General features: G+C 35.3%; 1 protein-coding gene across 2 annotated transcripts; it reads left to right on the top strand.

Moving 5' to 3' along the window:
* Nucleotides 1-9500: 9500 nt before the first annotated feature.
* On the top strand, nt 9501-17620 carry LOC121239851 (sm-like protein LSM7). Of its 2 annotated transcripts, none has more exons than XM_041137193.1 (6): nt 9501-10029; nt 11062-11159; nt 12530-12611; nt 14880-14951; nt 16298-16350; nt 17115-17620. In XM_041137193.1, exons 2-6 carry the CDS (start codon nt 11157-11159, stop codon nt 17202-17204), a joined length of 300 nt encoding a protein of 99 aa, XP_040993127.1. In that variant the 5' UTR covers nt 9501-10029; nt 11062-11156; the 3' UTR covers nt 17205-17620. The 2 variants fall into 2 exon arrangements, with proteins under 2 accessions (XP_040993127.1, XP_040993128.1); XM_041137194.1 differs by having other exon boundaries at nt 9906-10092.
* The last annotated feature ends 3180 nt before the right edge of the window (nt 17621-20800 follow it).

Raw genomic sequence — 20800 nt, 5'->3', positions numbered from 1 at the left:
TGAGAGGCCGATCTCATACGCCTCCACATCCATGCACCTGGAGTATCATTATTAGCTATCAGCCTTCTTCTTTTTTAATTGGGTTTTGGCCTTTTAAATTTGGTCCTTGACCATGGCCACATACAACTTGTTACTAGCCACAACTCCAGATTTGATAGTTCAGTTGCCATGTCCCCAACACCATTTTTATCATCTCATCGGGGATCAATCAATGGATATGAAGACTACACTCAAATTTCAAATTCAAGATTTCAAAATTCTTCATCTTGAGTTTGAGGGGATGTTAGAATATTATTATAAAATATTACTATATTTAATATATTCTTAATATTCTAGTGTGTATGACAATATGACTTATTCTCTACTATATTTAATTTATTTTGTAAATTAATCAATATCAATTAGTATCATTGATTGATTGTACTTCTATTATTTCTCTAGTCTCATTCTCCTATAAATAGGAATATATGTTATGTATTCAGAAACTTCATTACAATAAAGATGTAGCCTTTAAAGGTCTCTCTCATTCTCTCTCTCTCCATCTCCCTTCTACTTACTATATTTTTTTTTCCAAAATAGTATCAGAGCCCTTAGCTAACGCTAGACTCAATTCTATGGACCACCATTTTCTTTCCAACGTGTTCTTCTCGACTACACGTTTCTTATAGTGTTTTCTTTATTGTCGTTGACATTTTGGTGTTTGAGTATTTTGTAGATGTCTTTTTTTAGCAAACTTGTCGTCAAATGGTGATTTCTAACTATTCATCGCCACTTGTTCTAAAATCAAATTTCATAATAAAGTTCGCATGGTACAAATTATCTGATCTGTGAGAGCCCAATCTCATACATCGCCACATCATCCACTAGGAGTATCATTATTAGCTGTGAGTCTTCTTATTCTTTAATTGAGTTTTGACTTTCTAATTTTGATGCTTGACCATGGCCACATACAGTCCGTTGTTGGCCACAACTCTATATTTGACACTTCTGTTGTCATGTCCTTAACACCATTTTCATCATCTCATTGGCGATCAGTCAATAGATATGAAGACTAAACTTAAATTTCAAACTCAAGATTTCAATTTCTTCATCCTGAGTTTGAGGAGGATGTTAGAATATTTGTATAGAATATTATCATACTTAATTTATTCATAATATTCTACTGTGTATAGTAATAAGACTTATTATCTACCATATTTGTTTTATTGTGCAAATCAATCAATATTAATTAGTATCATTGATTGATTGTATTTCTATTATTTCTCTACTTTCATTCTCCTATAAATAAGGATATTTGTTATGCATTCAAACACGTCATTATAGAAAAGATGTAGCCCTTAAAAGTCTCTCTCATTCTCTCTCTCAATCTCCCTTCTCTTTTCTATATTTTTATTTTCATTTGCTACATGATATCAGAGCCCTTGGCTAATGCCAGACTCGATTCTGTGGATCACCCACACTTCTTTCCAATGTGTTCTTCTAGACTACACCTTCGCTAAAGTGTTTTCCTTGTTGTCGTCAACATTTTGGTGTCAGTGTATTTTTTCGATGTCCTTTTCAGCAAACTTGTCATTGGTCGGTGATTTCCAAACATTCATCGCTACTAATTCTAAAATCAAATATCATAATTAAGTTCACATGGTATAGATCATCCAATCTGTGAGAGTCTAATCTCATACGCTGTCACATCCATGCACTTGGAGTATTGTTATTAGTTGTGAGTATTCTTATTCTTTAATTGGGTTTTGGCCTTCTAATTTTGGTCCTTGACCATGACCACATATAGTCCGTTGTTGGTCACAGTTCTGAATTTATTAGTTTAGTTGCCATGTCTCCAATATCATTTTTATCATCTCATCAGTGATCAATCAATAAATATGAAGATTGCACTCAAATTCCAAACTTAAGATTTCAAAATTTTTCATCTTGAGCTTGAGGGGGATGTTAGAATATTATTATAGAATATTACCATACTTAATATATTCAATATTTTAGTGTATATGGTAATATGACTTATTCTCTACCATATTTGGTTTATTGTTGATGATGACATTTTTTATTATTGTTATTTTGGTCATTTTACTTATGTTTTATTTGGATTTGTATTAATGGGTTTGGCTTTAGCCCATAGACTTTCTAAGGTCAGGCCTGTGTTATTTTTCCTATTTAAATGCTTGTAAAGAAACATCAGAGGTAGTTTTAAAGAATTGAGAATTGAGCGCTTACAGCCGCCTCCTTCCAACCTATTTTCTTTGCTTTCTTCTTCCTCTCATATCTTCTGGTTTCTTTTTTTCTCTTATCTTTTCTCAGTCTTTTCTTCTCTGTTTGATATTATTTTACTTTTATTTCTTGTTCTCACTTCTTTCCTACATCATATTTGGTATCAAGAGTCAGTTTTATTGTTTTCTCAAACAATAGATTAATTTCGGTCCCCATTTTGTTCATTTTTCTGCAATCCATTCCCACCGAAGAGTTCCATTTGTTCCAAACCAAAACAAAACAACCGTTCACCTTCTGCAACCCATCTTTTCATCTTTTTCCTCCAAAACACATTCACCTTCTTCTCAGATCAACCATACCAGACCACGCCGACAAAACACCCAGCATCGAAAATCCATTCATCTTCTTCTCAAAAATCGTTTCATCTTCTTCTTCCGAAACCCAGCACCAAAAACCCATTCACCTTCTTCTTAGACCAACCATTTCATCTTCCACCTCCGTCGTTCTACCTACCTCTCTCTTTCTCAGACTCTCTCTCTCTTACCTCTCTCCATCTGTTGCTGAAATATTCTGCCGAAATATCCATAGATCTTGCTATAATTTGAGACCTTGAGAAGTGCCAAAAATAACCTGAGAAGTGCCGAAATATTCAGTCGTTGTTTTCTACATGCTGCGGACGTTACAGCTACCTCTGGGCAGCAACCCCGACGCCTCTTTTTCCTCTCCTTCAATCTCTCGCCTCTCTATTTCCCAGAACTAGAACCGGAATACCCCCCAGTGTTTGAGAAGAGACCTTACTGTGATTTGAGAGGTGCCGAAATACCCAGTGCTGGAAATACAACGAACAAGGAGTTACTGTTTCCTATTTCTCTTTGGTTTTATACTATTGGTTATTTTAAAATTGTATCACTTGTTTTCTTTGTGTTGCTGTTATCCGTAGTAATTTTTCCAAACCCACTTGATTAGATCCTTTGTTGATTTAGTCTCCATGGTTAATTTTATCCTCATATCTATTGCAGCACAATTTATTCAATCCTTAGATTTTGTATTCCCGTTATCTCATTTTCATGATCCATACCTTTGCTTTTCGTCTTTTCATTATATATTCAAAAAAAAAAAAATCCTGCATGATTGAATTTTCTTGATTGGTATTTGGTCTTTGCTTTTTTATTTTAAATATCAGCATTAGTTAATTGCTGTATTTGGATTTACTTAATCCCCTCCTCCCAAAAAAAAAAAAAAATTGCTCAGGTTGATATTTTTCATTGCTTGCATTTATTGTTCATTGATCTCTTCATTGCACTTCATTTAGCGGGTATTGCATTGCATACAGTTGCGTAATGGTCGTCTTGTCACCCCTAGTTCCAGTACCTTTACCATGGATCCTTCCCAATTTGATGCCCTCACCCGACAATTAACTCAACTAACCACAAACCAGCAGCATTTATAGACTCAATTAACAGCTGTCCAAACTGAGATGGATGCTACTCGTGAGGAGAACAGGGACCTAGCTGCTAGGTTGAACAATTTTGAGAAACCCCCTCATTCATCTAACAATTCTGAAGCGTCTCATAATAGAGACCATCATTGTCGACGAGGTGGTCAACACCACTTTAGACTTGACCGTGGGGAAAAGGATTATTATCGTGAGCGAGGATGAGAATATTACCGTCAGGGTACTTAGTCTCCTACTCGTCATGAAGAGCGTTTATTTGGAAACATTAAGTTAAATGCCCCTACTTTTGATGGTTGTTTAGATCCCCGAGTTTTTACTCAATGGATTAAGGATATAGATCGTTTCTTTACTTGGTATGAGGTTCCTGAGGATCGGAGAGTTGAATTCGCCAGCTTGAAATTAACTGGCACTGCCCAACTCTTTTGGGAAAGTGTAAAGGATCTTCTTGAGAGGCACCATGCGCTTCTTATTGGGAGTTTGGAAGAAATGAAACGTTGCCTTCAAGAGAAGTACTTACCCCAATCTTACAGGGGTAATTTATTGGACCAATGGAATGCCCTTACACGGGGCAATTAGCCAGTGACTGAGTATGTCACTTAATTTGATGAATTCCGAATGAGATGTCATGTAGTTGAGGATGAGGCCATGACTTTGAGTAGGTTTAGACAAGGCCTAAAAGATAATCTTAGGTGCAAGCTTGTCTTTCGGGGTGTCACTACTCTTGACCATGCTTATTCCTTAGTCTGAGACTATGAGTCAGTTACCAGGACTTCGTATGGAAAGTGTGGTGACAACCGCCCGTCCATCACCCCCAACCTCTACTCTTTCCCCTAAGTCTCTCCTAGGGCTTCTCCCATCTAATGTTCCTCTCGTACTGGAAAATAAGGGTAAAGGTCGTGAAATTCCTAAGACTTCCTCTCGCTTTTCAACTGTAAGGGTTTTGGCTATATTACCTCCAATTGTCCTAATCGAGGGTTGGTCATTGAAGAACATGATGGTGTTGTTGATGAGTCGTTAGAAGATCAAGTCTATGAACCTAAGCTCGAAGAGTTTGGTGATTTAGGTGATGATAAAGATACCTTCGTAGGTTATATATGGACCCTTCCTGTGGGTCTAGGTTCTATGCCCCTTGTTCCCGACACACCTCGGTTAAGTGTTGTTCGTTGTATCTTTACCCAGCCCAAAAATACTGATGATTGGCGTCGTCATGCTATTTTTCATACTTATATCAAAATCAATGATAAGGGTTGTAAAATCATTGTGGATAGTGGTAACTGCATTAATGCAGTTTTCGTGGCTACTGTGTCACGTCTTGGGTTGAAGCCAGTTCCTCACCCTCAACCGTATAGTGTTTCTTGGGTTGATACCTCTTCCATAGTTGTGAAGGAGCGTTGTCTAGTGCCTATCCAATTCCTAGAGTATAAGGATCATATATGGTGTGACGTCATTCCTATAGATGTCGGTCATATCATTCTTGGTCGACCTTGGTTGTTCGACTTGGATGTAACCATCCATGGTCGATCCAATTCATGTTCCTTTGTGTTTAATGGGAAGAAGATTCACCTTAATCCCTTACCTCCAAAACTTGTTGGTTCACAACAAGCAAATAAAATTGTGGAACGAAAAGGGCTAAATATCACTCGCCCTACAGAGTGTGAGCATACACACGTGGGTAATTCTATTGTGTTTGTTGTGGTTGTTATGGAGGTCTCGTTGGAGTCTCCAATAGTGGCCCTCGCTAAAAAACGGGTGGTCAAACTGAAGTTGTTAACCGCAGTCCTGGCAATTTCAGAAGATGTCTAGTCTAGGAAAACCTTCGGAATTGGGTTTTGATCCTCCCTACAGCTCAAATTGCATGTAACATTTATGTGAATCGGTCTTTAGGCATAAGTCCCTTTGAAGTTTTTCATGGCTATAAACCTAGGAAGTTTTTAGACCTTATTCTCATGTCCCCACATGTTAGTGTGTCTGTATCAACTAAGATATTTGTACAACATCTTCATGACTTGCATATTGAGATCAATAAACAACATGAAGCCAGTAATGCATCATATAAACTTCGAGCTGATTTGTGTATTGAGGATTATGTTGTGATCCGAATTAGACCAAAAAGGCGTCCACCTGGATCCGTTTCCAAATTGCAGGCATGTAGTGCTAGTCCTTTTAAAATTTTAAAGCGTGTTGGTCCAAATGCCTATGTCATTGATTTTCCTTCACATTTTAGTTGCCACCATACTTTCAATGTTTAGGACTTAGTTGCTTACAAAGGTCATTTCAATTCCTCCAATGATCCTCTTCTACCTCCATCTGTGGACCTTGACCCTGACATTTCTGTCACTCCTACTCCAATCCATCTATCACAGCACAGAAAGATAAAATTGATGCTATTTTAGATGAACAGATTGTGTTGACCAATGATGGAGAGGTTCAGCGTTTCCTTGTTCATTAGGTAGATCGACCTGATTCTGACTGTACATGGATTTCCAGAAAGACACTTGAGCAGCTTGATCCAGATTTATTGGAGCTTTATCGGAGTCAGCAAGATCTTCTTCTATTCGGGTCACCGTCCACCCGTTCCGAGGGAGTTGGTGGGGATACCAGATTCAGGCCTCCACTCATTCGTGTTTATGGACGTCGGAAGAAGCTTGCTCAACTACTTAGCTTATGGTTGGGTGGTTGATTGCAACCTTATTGTGTTTTGTTCACTCGACGGAGTCAAGTTTTTCCCACCCCGGGAGAGTTGATGAGGACATATTTTATTATTGTTATTTTGGTCATTTTACTTATATTTTATTTGAATTTGTATTAATGGGTTTGGCTTTAGCCCATAGACTTTCTAAGGTCGGGTTTGTGTTATTTTTCCTATTTAAATACTTGTAAAGAAACATCAGAGGTAGTTTTGAAGAATTGAGAATTGAGCGCTCACAGTCACCTCCTTCCAACCCCTTCTCTTTGCTTTCTTCTTCCTCTCTTATCTTCTGGTTTCTCTTCTTCTCTTTTCTTTTCTCAGTCTTTTCTTCTCTATTTGCTATTATTCTGCTTCTATTTCTTGTTCTCACTTATATCCTACATCAATTGTGTAAATCAATCAATATCAATTAGTATCATTGATTGATTATATTTATATTATTTCTCTAGTCTCATTCTCTTATAAATAGGGAGATATGTTCTGTATTCAAACACTTCATTATAGCAAAGATGTAGCCTTTAAAGATCTCACTCATTTATAATTAAGTTCGCAAGGTACAGATCATCCGATCTGTGAGAGTCCAATCTTATACGTTGTCACATTCATGTACTTGGAGTATCGTTATTAGCTGTGAGTCTTCTTCTTTAATTGGGTTTTGGCCTTCTAATTTTGGTCATTGACCACGGCCACGTACAACCCATTGTTGGCCACAATTTCAGACTTGATACTTTAGTTGCTATGTCCCATTTTCATCATCTCATCATCGATCAATCAATGGATACAAAGACTAAACTCAAATTCCAAACTCGAGGTTTCAAAATTCTTCATCCTTAGTTTGAGGGGATACTAGAATATTATTATAGAATATTACCATACATAATATTTTCATAATAGGGTGGCACTACAACCACATGAGAATTCTTCCTCCCTACAAGTGTATTTGCTTTTTTTTCATGTACTTTTTTAATTATCTTAAAAATTTTAAAAAATCCATAACATTATTAAAAAATACTTCCTTAATCATTAAATAAAAAAAGTGTCGGAACCCATTATTGGGACCTACTATAGGGACACTTAGCATTTCCCTTCTTAATATTCTAGTATGTACGGTAATATGACTTATTCTCTAACATATTTGATTTATTGTGTAAATCAACCAATATAAATTAGTATCATTGATTGATTGTATTTCTAATATTTCTCTAGTTTCATTCCTCCTACAAATAAGGATATATATATATATATATATATATATATATTATGTATTGGGATGCTTTATTATAACAAAGATGTAGCCCTTAAATGTCTCTCACATTCTCTTTCTCTCTATCTCCCTTATCTTTTCTATATTTTATTTTATATTTATTTTCTACATAGTATCAGAGCCATTGACTTACACCAGACTCAATTATGTTGACCACCCTCATTTCTTTCCAATGTGTTCTTCTCGACTACACGTTCATTACAATGTTTTTCTTATTGTCATCGGCATTTTGGTGTCTGAGTATTTTTTTGGCGTCCTTTTCTAGCAAACTTGTCGTCGGTCGGTGATTTCCAAGCATTCATCGCTACTAATTCTAAAATCAAATATCAGAATTAAGTTCACATGGTATAGATCATCCGATTTGTGAGAGCTCAATCTCATATGCTGTCACATCCATGCACTTGGAGTATCGTTATTAGCTGTGAGTATTCTTCTTCTTTAATTGGGTTTTGTGGCCTTCTAATTTTGGTCCATGACCAGAGACAGATACTGTTCGTTGTTGGCCACAGCTCCAGATTTGATACTTCAATTGTTATTTCTTCAACACCATTTTCCTTATCTCATCGTCGATCAATCAATGAATACGAAAACTACACTCAAATTCCAAACTCAAGTTTTCAAAATTCTTTATTTTGAGTTTGAGAGGATGTTAGAATATTATTATAGAATATTAACATACTTAATATATTCATAATAGAGTGGCACTACCGAGAATTCTCCCAACAAGTGTATTTGTTTTTTTTTCCTTTTTTTTTAAGTATTTTTTAGTAATCTTAAACATAAAAAAAATAGAACATCATTAAAAAACACTTCATTAATCACTAAGTAAAAAAAAAGTGTTGGGACCCATTATCGGGACACTTAACATTTCCGTTCATAATATTCTAGTGTATGGTAATATGACTTATTCTCTACCATTTTTGGTTTATTGTATAGATCAATTAATATCAATCAGTATCGTTGATTTATTGTATTTTTATTATTTCTCTAGTCTCATTCATCTATAAATAGGAAGATATATTATTTATTCAGACACTTCATTATAACAAAGATGTACCCCTTAAAGGTTTTTCTCATTCTCTCTCCATCTCCCTTATATTTTCTATATTTTATTTTATTTTTATTTTCTATATGGAATCAGAGCCGTTGGTTAATGCCAGGCTCGATTATGTGGACCACTCCTTTCCAATGTGTTCTTTTCGACCACACTTTCACTATAATGTTTTCCTTATTGTCGTTGGCATTTTGGTGTCTGAGTATTTTTTTGGGCTTCATTTTTCCAGCAAACTTGTCATCAATCGGTGACTTCCAACTAGTCATCGCTGCTTTTTCTAAAATCAAATTTCAGAATTAAGTTTGCATGGTACAAATCATCCGATCAGTGAGAGGCCGATCTCATACGCCGTCACATCCATACACTTGGAGTATTGTTATTAGCTATGAGTCTTCTTCTTCTTTAATTGAGTTTTGGGCTTCTAATTTTGGTCCTTGACCATGGCCACATACAACTCATTGTTGGCTATAACTCCAGATTTGATACTTCAGTTGCCATTTTCACAATAACATTTTCATTATCTCATCGGCGATCAATTAATGAATACGAAAACTACACTTAAATTCCAAACTCAAGATTTCAAAATTCTTCATCCTGAGTTTGAGGGTGATGCTAGAATATTATTATAGATATTACCTTATTTAATATATTCATAATATTCTATTGTACATGGTAATATGACTGATTCTCTACCATATTTGGTTTATTGTATAAATCAATCAATATCAATTGGTATGATTAATTTATTATATTTCTATTATTTCTTTAGCCCCATTCTCCTATAAATATGGATAAATATTATGTATTCCCATACTTCACTATAACAAATATGTAGTAGCCCTTAAAACTCTCTCATTCTCGCTCTCTCCATCTTTATGATCTTTTCTATATTTTATTTTATTTTTATTTTCTACATTTTTAATAAATATTTTAAAAAAAAAGAATATAGAGGATGGCAAGTCATGGGAATCAATTATTAGACATCAAATTCTTATATTTTTTCTTGCTCTCCCATTTTTCTATTACCATTTTATCAAGAATATTTAAAATTTCTAGCCATTCATTTATTTTTCGAAAATGGATAATTATATTTAAATTTATTTTTAACAAAATTTCCATCTATTTTTTAAATTATATCACAAATTTATGAAAAAAATCTAATAGGATATTAAATTACTAATAAATAATTGAATCGTCGAAATCATGCCAAATATCTTTATTTCTTGTTTTTATTTTGCCAATCAAATCTTAAATCGGTGTATCGATAGTACAAGACGTCTGAAGACTTCCACTGCGTTTTGCTGCTGCTGTTGAAGCCGAGCACCCGCAGCACTCTCAACGTTGAGGTATTTCCGGCTACTCATATTTGGTCGTTAGAATTATGCCCTGTTGGTCGCTGAGAAAGCGAGGTAAAAATGGTTAAAAATTGAAAATTTTTGTTTCTCTACGGTTCCCTGAATGGCTATAATTCTAACGATTTTGCCCCCCCAGCATTTCGCGACCTCGACCAAAGAGGTTCGATTCGGGAAAATTTTTATGTCTCTCGGTTATGGCTGTATAATTTTTTTGTTTATGCACGTACCAAACCCTCTGCTTGTTTAGATGGCAACTGAAATAGAGAGAAAAAAAAAAAATCTTCATTTTAAGTTGTTTGGAAGAAGCTTCTGTTTTTTGGAATTTGCGGTTTCGTACGTAACCGTTGAAGCTTCGCGTATATTTGGTTGGTTATGGTCGATGGATGCTACTTAGAAAAACAGATGGGAGTTGAATCAATGTATCTAAGCTTAATGAAAAGGATTCACTTATATATTTTGCCGTTGAAATAGAATGTATCAAATCCTAGAAAGGTTTTCTGTGAAAATATGGAAGAATATTTTCCTTGGGAAGTTTTTACTTCGTAGACAAATTATTAATGGAAGATGAATTGAATGATTTTTTTAATATATAAATTTCAGCTCAATACTGTTTTTTAGAATTAAAAAATTGAAAGATTCGAGTGCTTTATTTTGTTTGGTGCTTGGTCATCAATGGATTTTCAGTATCTCGTGTTACATCTTGATATTTTCTTGGTGGGTGTTTGATTTAAGTCTTTTGCTTGGAAATCAATGGTTAGGGTTTGATTATTTGGTTTAGAACAAAAGAAAGGGAAAAATAACTTCAGTTCTTAATGAATGTGTCTTTGATGGTATACTACAGAAATGTAGAGAAAATTTTTCAATGCAAATGATTGGCTGCATCTCTCTTAGTTACAACTGAGCTGAGGTCATCATATTTGCTTCATGCATTATAAAAAGAAAAGAATAACAGTGCAGAAAATCACCAGAAAGATATTAGTATGTCTTTGTTATGCTTATTTGGAAATGGTCTTGTGGTCACAGGTTTTGCATTGACTATCTTGGTTTTAGAATTCGACTCCTCTAACTTTAGCTTCATTTACCGGAAGAACTGAGAGGAATTCCTGAAAGAACATAGTATGGTAAGTTTAAATTTCAGTGCCCTTGTTAATTATCTTGTTGAACATATCCTTTTAGACTGTATGTGTGAAATTTTAAGGTTTTGAATCTGTATATATATTTAGGATCAAGATACTAATAAAACTGTTCATGAATGAGATACAAAGTGGCCATTCTCTTTGCACCTGGAAAGTCTTCAAACTGTTTTGCTTATAAAAAAATTGATCGAGATACAAAGTGTGGTTTAAGTGGTAAGTTTAGACCATTCTTGTGCATTTAAAAGGCTTTCTGTGCTTTTCTGATTGAGATACATCTGAATCCATTATAATCTACTCTGGTTTGGTCACTGCATGCCATTGGGTCTGATAAATGGTGGTAAGGTGAGTTTGAAATTGAAAGCACCATGCATGTTGTATGGTGTGGATTTGTAATTAATGTTAAGCAACTGTGTCTAGTTCAAACAACTGATCTATGTAGCAGAATGGTGAATAATTATATGAAATATAGTAATTATTTGAGCATGAAATGACAAAGCATGTGGGTCATGAGTAAAGATCAAACCTGCAAATCCTAAAGGTTATGTAAATAGATGAAAATTTAAGATATCCCTGATAAATCCAAAGTTTATTACTGTCAGGCTAAATGTGTGTGATTAGATTTCTGCCACTGAGCTCTACCTCAAATGGAATCTCATCACCGTGTAAGAATATGATGGAGGGTAAAGTCATGAGTTCAAGTCCCATTGGATGCATGTACCACACCAATAAGGGAAAAAGAAGAGTGAATTTTTTTTTTTTTTTTTTGATAAGTGAAAAAGAAGAGTGAAGTTGCGTTTCTTCCATGAATATTTTAGAACCAGCACTGTATAAAAATCACATTTTTTATAATGACCATTTTAGTTGAGAGAATGGAGCACTTGAGTGTTGACATATTATTGCCCAACTTTAGCACTACTTGCTGTGGTCCATTTGTAGATACCATAAATATGAATACTGACATTTGAACTTTAGAAATCACACAAACCTCGTAACAGTCAGCTAAGCTGTAAACAATTGTAGATATGCTAACTGAGGACTGGGCTTGTTTTGGCCTAAGATTTGGGGCTCATGTATCTAAGTTTTGGTGCATAGCTAGGCCCTTAAATCACATCTGTCTTCCCTTGTGAGCCTATAAAGTTGCATCCTTAGTCAAGTTTTTAGCTGTGTGAGTTTCAGTAGCCAACTTACTGGCACTATCATTGCTTCCTTTACTAAACGCATGACTTGAAAGTGGAAAGTGATGGTTTCTTTCATAGTTTTAGTAACTGATAATGAGTTGTTAAGCTGAGCATTCACTGGATATTGTATTTTACTGCATACTGCTCTAAACAAAATGCTATATCTCTTTACTGCAGTCAGGCCGCAAAGAAACAGTTTTAGATCTTGCCAAGTTTGTTGATAAGGGTGTCCAGGTCAAGCTTACTGGTGGTAGACAAGGTTAATGGTGATATCTTTTAAGTTATTAACTTATAGATATGTCAAATTGAGTTACATTCATTCATGCTTTACTGAATATCTTTTGTTATGAAATTTGAGGCTGAAAATCTTTTGTTGTTTTCATTTCATACCATCTGGTTTAATGAATAATAGGAGTCCCTTTCTTGTTAGTTGGGCGTTTCCTTTTGTATATTTCATGTGTATTGGTGTATTGGGCTGCTCCCCTTTTGCTCTTAATAAAATGCATTAATTGTTAAAAAAATAAATAATAGGAGTCTATAATATTTTATATCTTAAAACCAGTATTGATGTTATGAAATTTGTTTGATTAAGCCAGTGTCATCATCATCATTATTATACTTTCATAAGCATTGATGAGCCACATTACACACAGAGGTACAAACTCCCCCCCTCCCCCCCAAAAAATAAAATAAATAAAAATAAAATAAAGAAGAAAACAGCTGGCTTTTTTATGCTGCACAAAAATTGGGTAACATAGCCCCCAAGAAAATTGCTGAAAATTTTTTTGAGAATGCTTAATTGACTCGGTAGATGTTTTTTAATTATGCTTGAGGAAAATGCTTTTCATCTTCAATTAGCTTTGGGGTCTAAGATCTCTCCCTCTCTATTTCCTTTTTTTTTTTTTTTTTTCAAAAATAACCAATAAAAAACACCACTCGGTTCCTAATGTGATGAACATCGCTTCCCATAATTCTCTATCCCACCCACAATGCAATAAATGTTATCAATGCTTTCCCAATTTGCTCACACATAGGTCGCCAATTTGTTATTAAGTCTTGGTTGTTAGAATCTTTCCTAATGTGGCCACCCAAAAAAAAAAAAGCTTCCCCTTAAAGGCATATTTCTCCAAATACATTTCGGAGGAAATGGAGAGTTAGCTGGAGGGATGAGCCTTTAATGAAAGATATGATCTTGAAGATTGCCTTTTGGATGGGATCCAATATATATGATCATCACTGCATCTTCTTCATTTGAAGATGTACAACTTGTCAAAGAATGAGGAAAACCAATTGAGATCATCTCCAATTTCTTGACCGAGTTGGAACAACTTTATGGCCTAATCATGGGCTGTTACGAATAAAGTTAACATTCCGATGGAGCATATTATCATAAACCTACATGTCCTCTACTACTGAAGCCTCCTTGCATTGGGATAGGTAGAAGAAATCCAGAAAATAAGTCTTTAGGGGCTGGTCCCTGCGCCACACATCGCACCAAAATTTGATTTTAGATACATCACCCACCTCATATCTAATGAACCAAGAGAAGTCCCCCACCCTGTGATACCCCATATGATAAGGATAAAGGTAGGTGGTGTATGGGATCCCATTGGGAAGGAGAAGTTCTTGCTCGTTATAAGGTTCCAATGAGGCTCTAATTGTATCATTGACTAGTCCTTTTTGGAGTATAGACCATGTGGTTTGAACCTTCCATTAGGGCGTTACAAATGGTATCAGAGCCTATCCCAACCAGAAATGTGAGACTTGAGCTGTGCCACCTACAACGAATTGGCCCGACGAGGACGTCGGAAATTTAAGGGGGGGGGGAGGGAGAGATTGTGATACCCCATATGATAAGGATAAGGGTAAGAGAGTATGAGATTCCACATTGCTTGAAAATGAGAAGTTCTTGCTCTTTATAAGGTTCCAATGACCCTCCAATTGAATCATTGACTAGTCCTTTTGGAGTATAGGTCATGTGGTTTGGGCCTTCCATTGGGACATTACACACCCTCTCCTAATGTTCTACAATCGGGCCCCATATGGTTTGTTGATCTCATAAGAACACCATCCACGCCCACATGCTACCATATTTTGCATCCACAACCAGGTGCCATTGAGCCTCCCTCTTCATAGCATAATGCCATTACTATTTCCCTGACAAAGCTTTATTGAATAAAAATAGTTTTCTATTCCCAAACCTCCCGTCAAGACTGGGATGCAAACCTTTGACCACTTGACTAGGTGGCCTATTTTCTCCCCACAAGAAGTCTCTCTGAATCTTATTGAGACACAGAGCCAAACCAATAGGGAGGGGAAAGAGAGACATGGCATAGGTTGAAAGATTAGAGAAACAAACTTTTATTGTATTACTCTTTATTTAAGTCAGTATTCTTCAATCTATATGTATTTTCTGGAATCTTCAAGTATTTATGTGATGCTTATGTGCTTTCAGCCTTTGGTTTCTTCGGTTCAACCTTGATTTCATAATTAGTGATCTCATTGAGCTATTTCTGTTCTCTCACAGTCACAGGAACCTTGAAAGGTTATGACCAGTTGCTGAACCTTGTCCTTGATGAAGCTGTAGAATTCTTGAGAGGTATAAACTCCTTTGCACATCATTGCCAGTGGTTTGCCTTTTTTTTTTCCTTTTCCCTGTAATATTTTCTCCAGGGTGAAAACAAACAATCTCTGTTTAGTCTCTTGTCTGCAGAACAATCCGTCAGCTATTCTTCAGTTGAAACAAGTTTTTTCTTTTCTCCTTGTATATTGTCTATAATAAATCAGTTGACTTTTTTCCGACAGCATCTTTAAATTGCAGGATGCTGGTTAGTGTGCAAAAACAGATTTAAATTTTGTTAATAATAGTGGCCTCCTGATTTCCTTTCATATAAGATTTGCCCCATTTTTGTCTCGGGATTCATGAAATTGGGTAGTATAAGCCCAAAGTACAGAGGGCACGCTTTTGGGACTTAACTGAATTTTGTCTTATGCTTACTGCTAATGGTCTATGAAAGCCAGGTAATGAATATGTGACTGGATATGATAGGATATGCTGATTTTTGAAATTTCTTTTATACAAGAGGGTGGGGGATATTTAATTAATCAATGCATAAATAAATATATCTAGAGATATATATATAATATACTGATTGTTAGAAGGTAAATATCAAATAACAAAAAATATGTTTTATACATAAATATGTTCCATAATCCATGTTTGACTTAGGAATTTGTAAATTTGAAGGTCTATAACTTTCTAAACCATGGACCAAGTATTTTCCATTCAAGTCACTTTTCTTATATTTTCAAGAAAATTGAACCTCTCCCTAAGATATATTGATGTCATATCCATTCCATTCATGTATGTTCATATTATTTGATATCTATCCCATTGTATCCTATCATATATGTGGCAGATGCGGGTATGACTACCTTTTTATTAAGTGGGTACAACAACTACTTTTAACTAGCTTGTGTTGTGTAGGGTTGGGAATTGTGAAAAACTAGATAAAAGAAGTGGCTCATTTGGAAGAAAAAAATGCATGTGTAGTTTTGCGCACACGAGTAAATTGGAAAATTAGATTAGAGCTTGACAATGGATGTAATACTGATGTTGCATATTATGCAGCTTTGTTGGTGGGATTTCCACCCTCGCTTAAATTGAGAAAATATGGGCTGTTACATAAGCAAAATAATGAGAAATTAATCCTGAAAATGTAGATAAACTAACGCTTTAGAAATTTTTTCAGTGACTTTAGGGCCTAACCCATTCAAGCTCCTCTAAGGCTTCGGTTTCTGAAGTTGTGAAGATGTAAATACCTGTTACCATATCTCTGCTGCTGGGAATTATCTGTAATAGATGGCTACGTTTTTCTTTCAAACAAGTTAAATTCTCAGCCAACTGGTTTGCTAGCAAATTTATTGCCACTTCTGGTACTGCAGATCCAGATGATCCTCTGAAGACTACTGATCAAACTAGACGTCTTGGCCTAATAGTATGTCTTTTAACTTTATTGTCTGAAGCAAATTTTGACGGAAATTTTAAATTCATTTGTAACTAGCTTTTGCAATTAGTTTGAGTATTCGAAGGTTTGGATAAGATTACTGTTTACTGTTACCACTTTCTCCTAGAGCATTTTTTTCCCTTAAATTGTAGATATGAAGGGCATGCCCAATTATAGTGCCATTTGAAGTAATCAGTGCTATAACCTCTGCATTTCTACGCATCTCAATGGAACTTAATTTTATTTGGAAGTTGATAATGCAAATGTAAATATGATAGGAGAGTGCAGTTTTGGATATTGAGTTGAAATTGCAGGTCTATGACACTGAACGTAGATAACATGTTTGGTTAGACTACTAATCCATTAATGGTGATTGCTTCTTGGGCCTGACTCAGGTTGTAAAGGGATAAAGTGGAGCTTGGGTAGATTTGAATTCAGCAAAGAAGGGTTTTGTGTAGGGCAACTACAGTTAATATGGAGATTGTTAGGATACCCTAAGCAAATACATGAAAAGTGAGATGGGTCATGTTTATAAAATTGAATTTCTAGATGGGTCATGTTTATGAAATTGCATTTCTAGACCAAGTGTTATGTTCTTTCATTTTCATTTACCTTAGGAGTAATCATCACTTTAGAACTCCCATTGATCTCTTTGTGCCCCCCTTCTTTGGAAGTAGGGGAGTGATGAGTTACAAGAAATTATCATTGACGTTACAAACAATGTAATTTTCTCTTACACGGGTATGCTATTGCAGGTATGTAGGGGCACTGCTGTGATGCTTGTTTCCCCAACTGATGGCACTGATGAAATTGCAAACCCCTTCATCCAAGGGGACGGGGTGTAGTTGATGTCATTGTAATCCCTCAAAAGTGTTTGCTAAATAAACAGAAATTTCCTTTCAAAAAGCCCGATTACCTTATATAGTTGGCATCCCACTCTTATTTTTGGAATATAAGTTTGGCTTATGGGGGACATGAAAAAGACCGTGTGAAGTATTCACTGTTGTGTCTGAATGATAGCTTTGGTGTAGTATGCAAGAGTTGTCTTATTTCGTAATGCTTGACATTATTTGAGCACTTGATGCCAAGTTGTCTATGTCTGTATTGGAGAGAGCATGGTTTGGCCCAAGCTTCCAGAAATATTGTTTGGTAGCGTGTATCATCCAAGGTTCAACTTGTACTTGAACTTCAAGGAAAGGAGGACTAGCACCTATATATGAATCTACACATGATGACAAACCAGCCTTATCATTCAAGATCATATTATTTGTACTGTTCTTTGTTGGCTCTCCAACTTTCTGTTGATGGCTGCTGTATCCGAGTAGGCCGTTTCTTTTAGATGGGCATCATGAAAGCTTCAACTGCTTTCTTGTCTTTTGCAACTTGTCCTTGCTGTGGCCTGGCTTGCCTATCAGATGTAGATCCAAACCTAGACTAACGTGTTTAGCAACTTTGCATTAGGAAAATCCTACATTTACTAAAGCATACCCTGAGCACCTTTTTAAGAGAAAAATTATATTTTCAAGATGGTGTGTAAAGCATATCTGCTTACGTGATATAATTTAATTTAAAAAATAAATTTTAAAATTTAAATTTTACATATCAAATTTTACAATTTAAATTACGTGGATAATGTATTTTACACAATAATTTGGTAATAGAATAACATTTTTTTAAAAAAAAAAAAAAATCAATATTTAGGATCGGGAGTTGCCTCTTGGATGGCCTGCCCCTTAGAGTGAGGGCTAGCCACCAGTTATTGCAATAATTTGGATCTCTGAAGATCCACCATTGTGGGTCTCGAATTATACAATGGGTTTTCAGAGGCAAGGATTTGACTCTTAGGCTTCGTTTGCATTTAAAATTTACTTCAATTCATCTCAATTCATCATTACAATTTTATCAAATTTTCATATAAAATATAATAAAAAAATTTAACTTTTTCAAATTCTAAAATAATTTTTTCGAATTTCCATACAAAATATAATAAACAATTCAATTTTTATTATACTATTTACAAACCATCTCAACTACATCTTTAAATTCAAACCACTCCTTAGAAGAAATCACATATAAAACAATCTCTTAATAAATGAATTCAACACGTATATATTTAATTAAATTGGGCTAAAATATGGAGTCAGAGTTTAAACTCGAGACATTATTTACTTTTACACCATGTTAAATAATTATTGTCCAAAAAATTTAAGCCGATAGAAATAAAGAAATTTAATTATTTCAATTATGTTATAAAAATCATGGGTCTTTACAAAGTTTACATCGAGATCAAGTCCCACAATAGACCCACATCATGGATATCCATGGAGACCCATGCCAGTCGTGAGTCTCAAAAATCCACCGCCAGCGATGCATCTCCTCTATGGATGGCTTGTCTGATGATCTGATTACAAGTTTAGAATATTCAATTTCAATATTAATTTGTATTTACTAAAACGTAAATATTTATTTTAGATAAGTACATGATTTTCACATTAACATTAACTAATAACTTTACAGCTTCTCTTTCCAAAGTTGGAAGGTCCATATATAATCATGTACCCTAGTCCCCATTTTGTTGTGATTTTGCTAGGTATTGATTATGAGCTACTCTGCATATTGGTTGTTGTCTGCTGTTTTTGAGTTGAAAAGAGAACCATTTTTGAGGTTGGACTTGGAAGAGGAAGTATTAATTCAACTAGCTAGCTAGGTGGTTTAACCATATATGATGCGTTCAACCCTTAAAAGTAATACCTTTATAACCAACCCTAATTAAAAAAATCCCTACATAGCTAGAGGAAGTAGAAACCGAATGGAAGGGATTTTCAAAAAGTTGTTTCAAACCCGGGAACGTTGGAATCCCAAAGGATATTCATTAAAGCCTAAATTCCGCAAGAGTTCCCTTGACTAGTCAAGGACATCTCATGTCGTTAGACCATGCAACAACATAGGAAAATGAAAAAAAAAGAAAGAAAGAGAGCCTTCATCGGTAATGAAAGATGCCATGTTGAACGTCAAAAAACCTAAAAACAAATTATAGCATAATTGCAGAGGAAGGAATTCGATGCTTGGTCGTGTTAATTAGAGGGGAATGGGAAGGGGAGCATATATTCATCCTTAAAAAAGGGGTTTAGGCTCAAAATGATCATGGGAAGTTGGAAGCCCCTTCAAAGATAATGAGATCACTTTGACATCATGAATTATTGTTCCAATCTAAGCAATAGAAAACTCTCCGCTATCGATCACAGTTGAGTCCATGCCAAGTCTTGAGATCGGTCGTTCAAGACATTACATTCTTCTTTTATCTTGCTCTTTCTTAAAGCAATCCCTTAAACAAGTTGACCAATGGGGTTCAAGTTTTATTGACTATATATAATAGGGTGAGGGAATAATTATACATATATATATAATATACATAATTTTCGAATTAAGTTACTCTAAGAAAAATAAGTATTTGTGACGGATTATTTGGGACGACAACGGCTATTTGCGATAAAATTGACTTATTTGACAGAAAATAATTATTTTCGCTAGAAATAACTGGTTACAAATAAGCAGTTTTTTTATAGTGAGTCGGAGTTTCGTTATATTTTTAAGTCATCATGTCATGTCATGTAACCCTGCATTAGATATTGACGTTCAAGAATTTGATCATTTAGGTCATATCAATAAGTATTTGATAATATGTAATTTTAAACGTATGGAACACTAATATTGAACTTGCTTAAGGGAGCACCGACACAGTTCTAGCGTATGCTCTAAGCTCCTCACAGCTATGTTGGTCCAAAAAAACAAAAAACATGATCAAGAGACCCACACGGTACTGTTCTTTTGAAGTCACTGTTGTAATACCCATTGGGAACAATGAGAGACGTTTAGAGACCAATAACATAGTAAAAAACAAAAAAAAAGGAAAGGGGAAAGAAGATATGGGCAAGCAAGAGAAAATATCTTAGCATGGAAAAAGAGAACAGAAGAAAGGGAAAGGTAGCTTTTGCTGTTTCTTCAAGAAAGGGATGGATGGGGGGTGGTGGGGTGGGGGAAGTAAGGGCCACCAACCATGGCCATGGCCATGGCCATCAGCCTCTCGATCGATTCCTATCGAAATGAAGGGCATGCATGCAGAGGTCGCTTGCGTACGTGTTGTTTATTTTTGCTTAATTTCATGTGAAGAGGAAGGAAGAAGACAAAGGTTGCATTTGGATTATAGTAAATACGTGGGCCTCTTAAGTCACAGTCACGAGAAGAACAGCTAACATGTAGCCTTAAATTCGCCGACAAATGGCATAAATTCTCATCAACTTATGGGGCAGAACTGCCAGGGGAACATCTTCCCGCTGCTTTTGTTACTGCTTGCGTTGTTCAGCGGTACCTGATTCTATGGATTAACATTCACAGCATCTACATTTTTTTGTTTCTATTTTATGCCATTTTCATTTCCCCA

Source organism: Juglans microcarpa x Juglans regia, chromosome 7D (assembly GCF_004785595.1).
Source record: "Juglans microcarpa x Juglans regia isolate MS1-56 chromosome 7D, Jm3101_v1.0, whole genome shotgun sequence".
NCBI lineage: Eukaryota > Viridiplantae > Streptophyta > Magnoliopsida > Fagales > Juglandaceae > Juglans > Juglans microcarpa x Juglans regia.
This window is presented reverse-complemented; position numbering and strand designations above follow the sequence as displayed.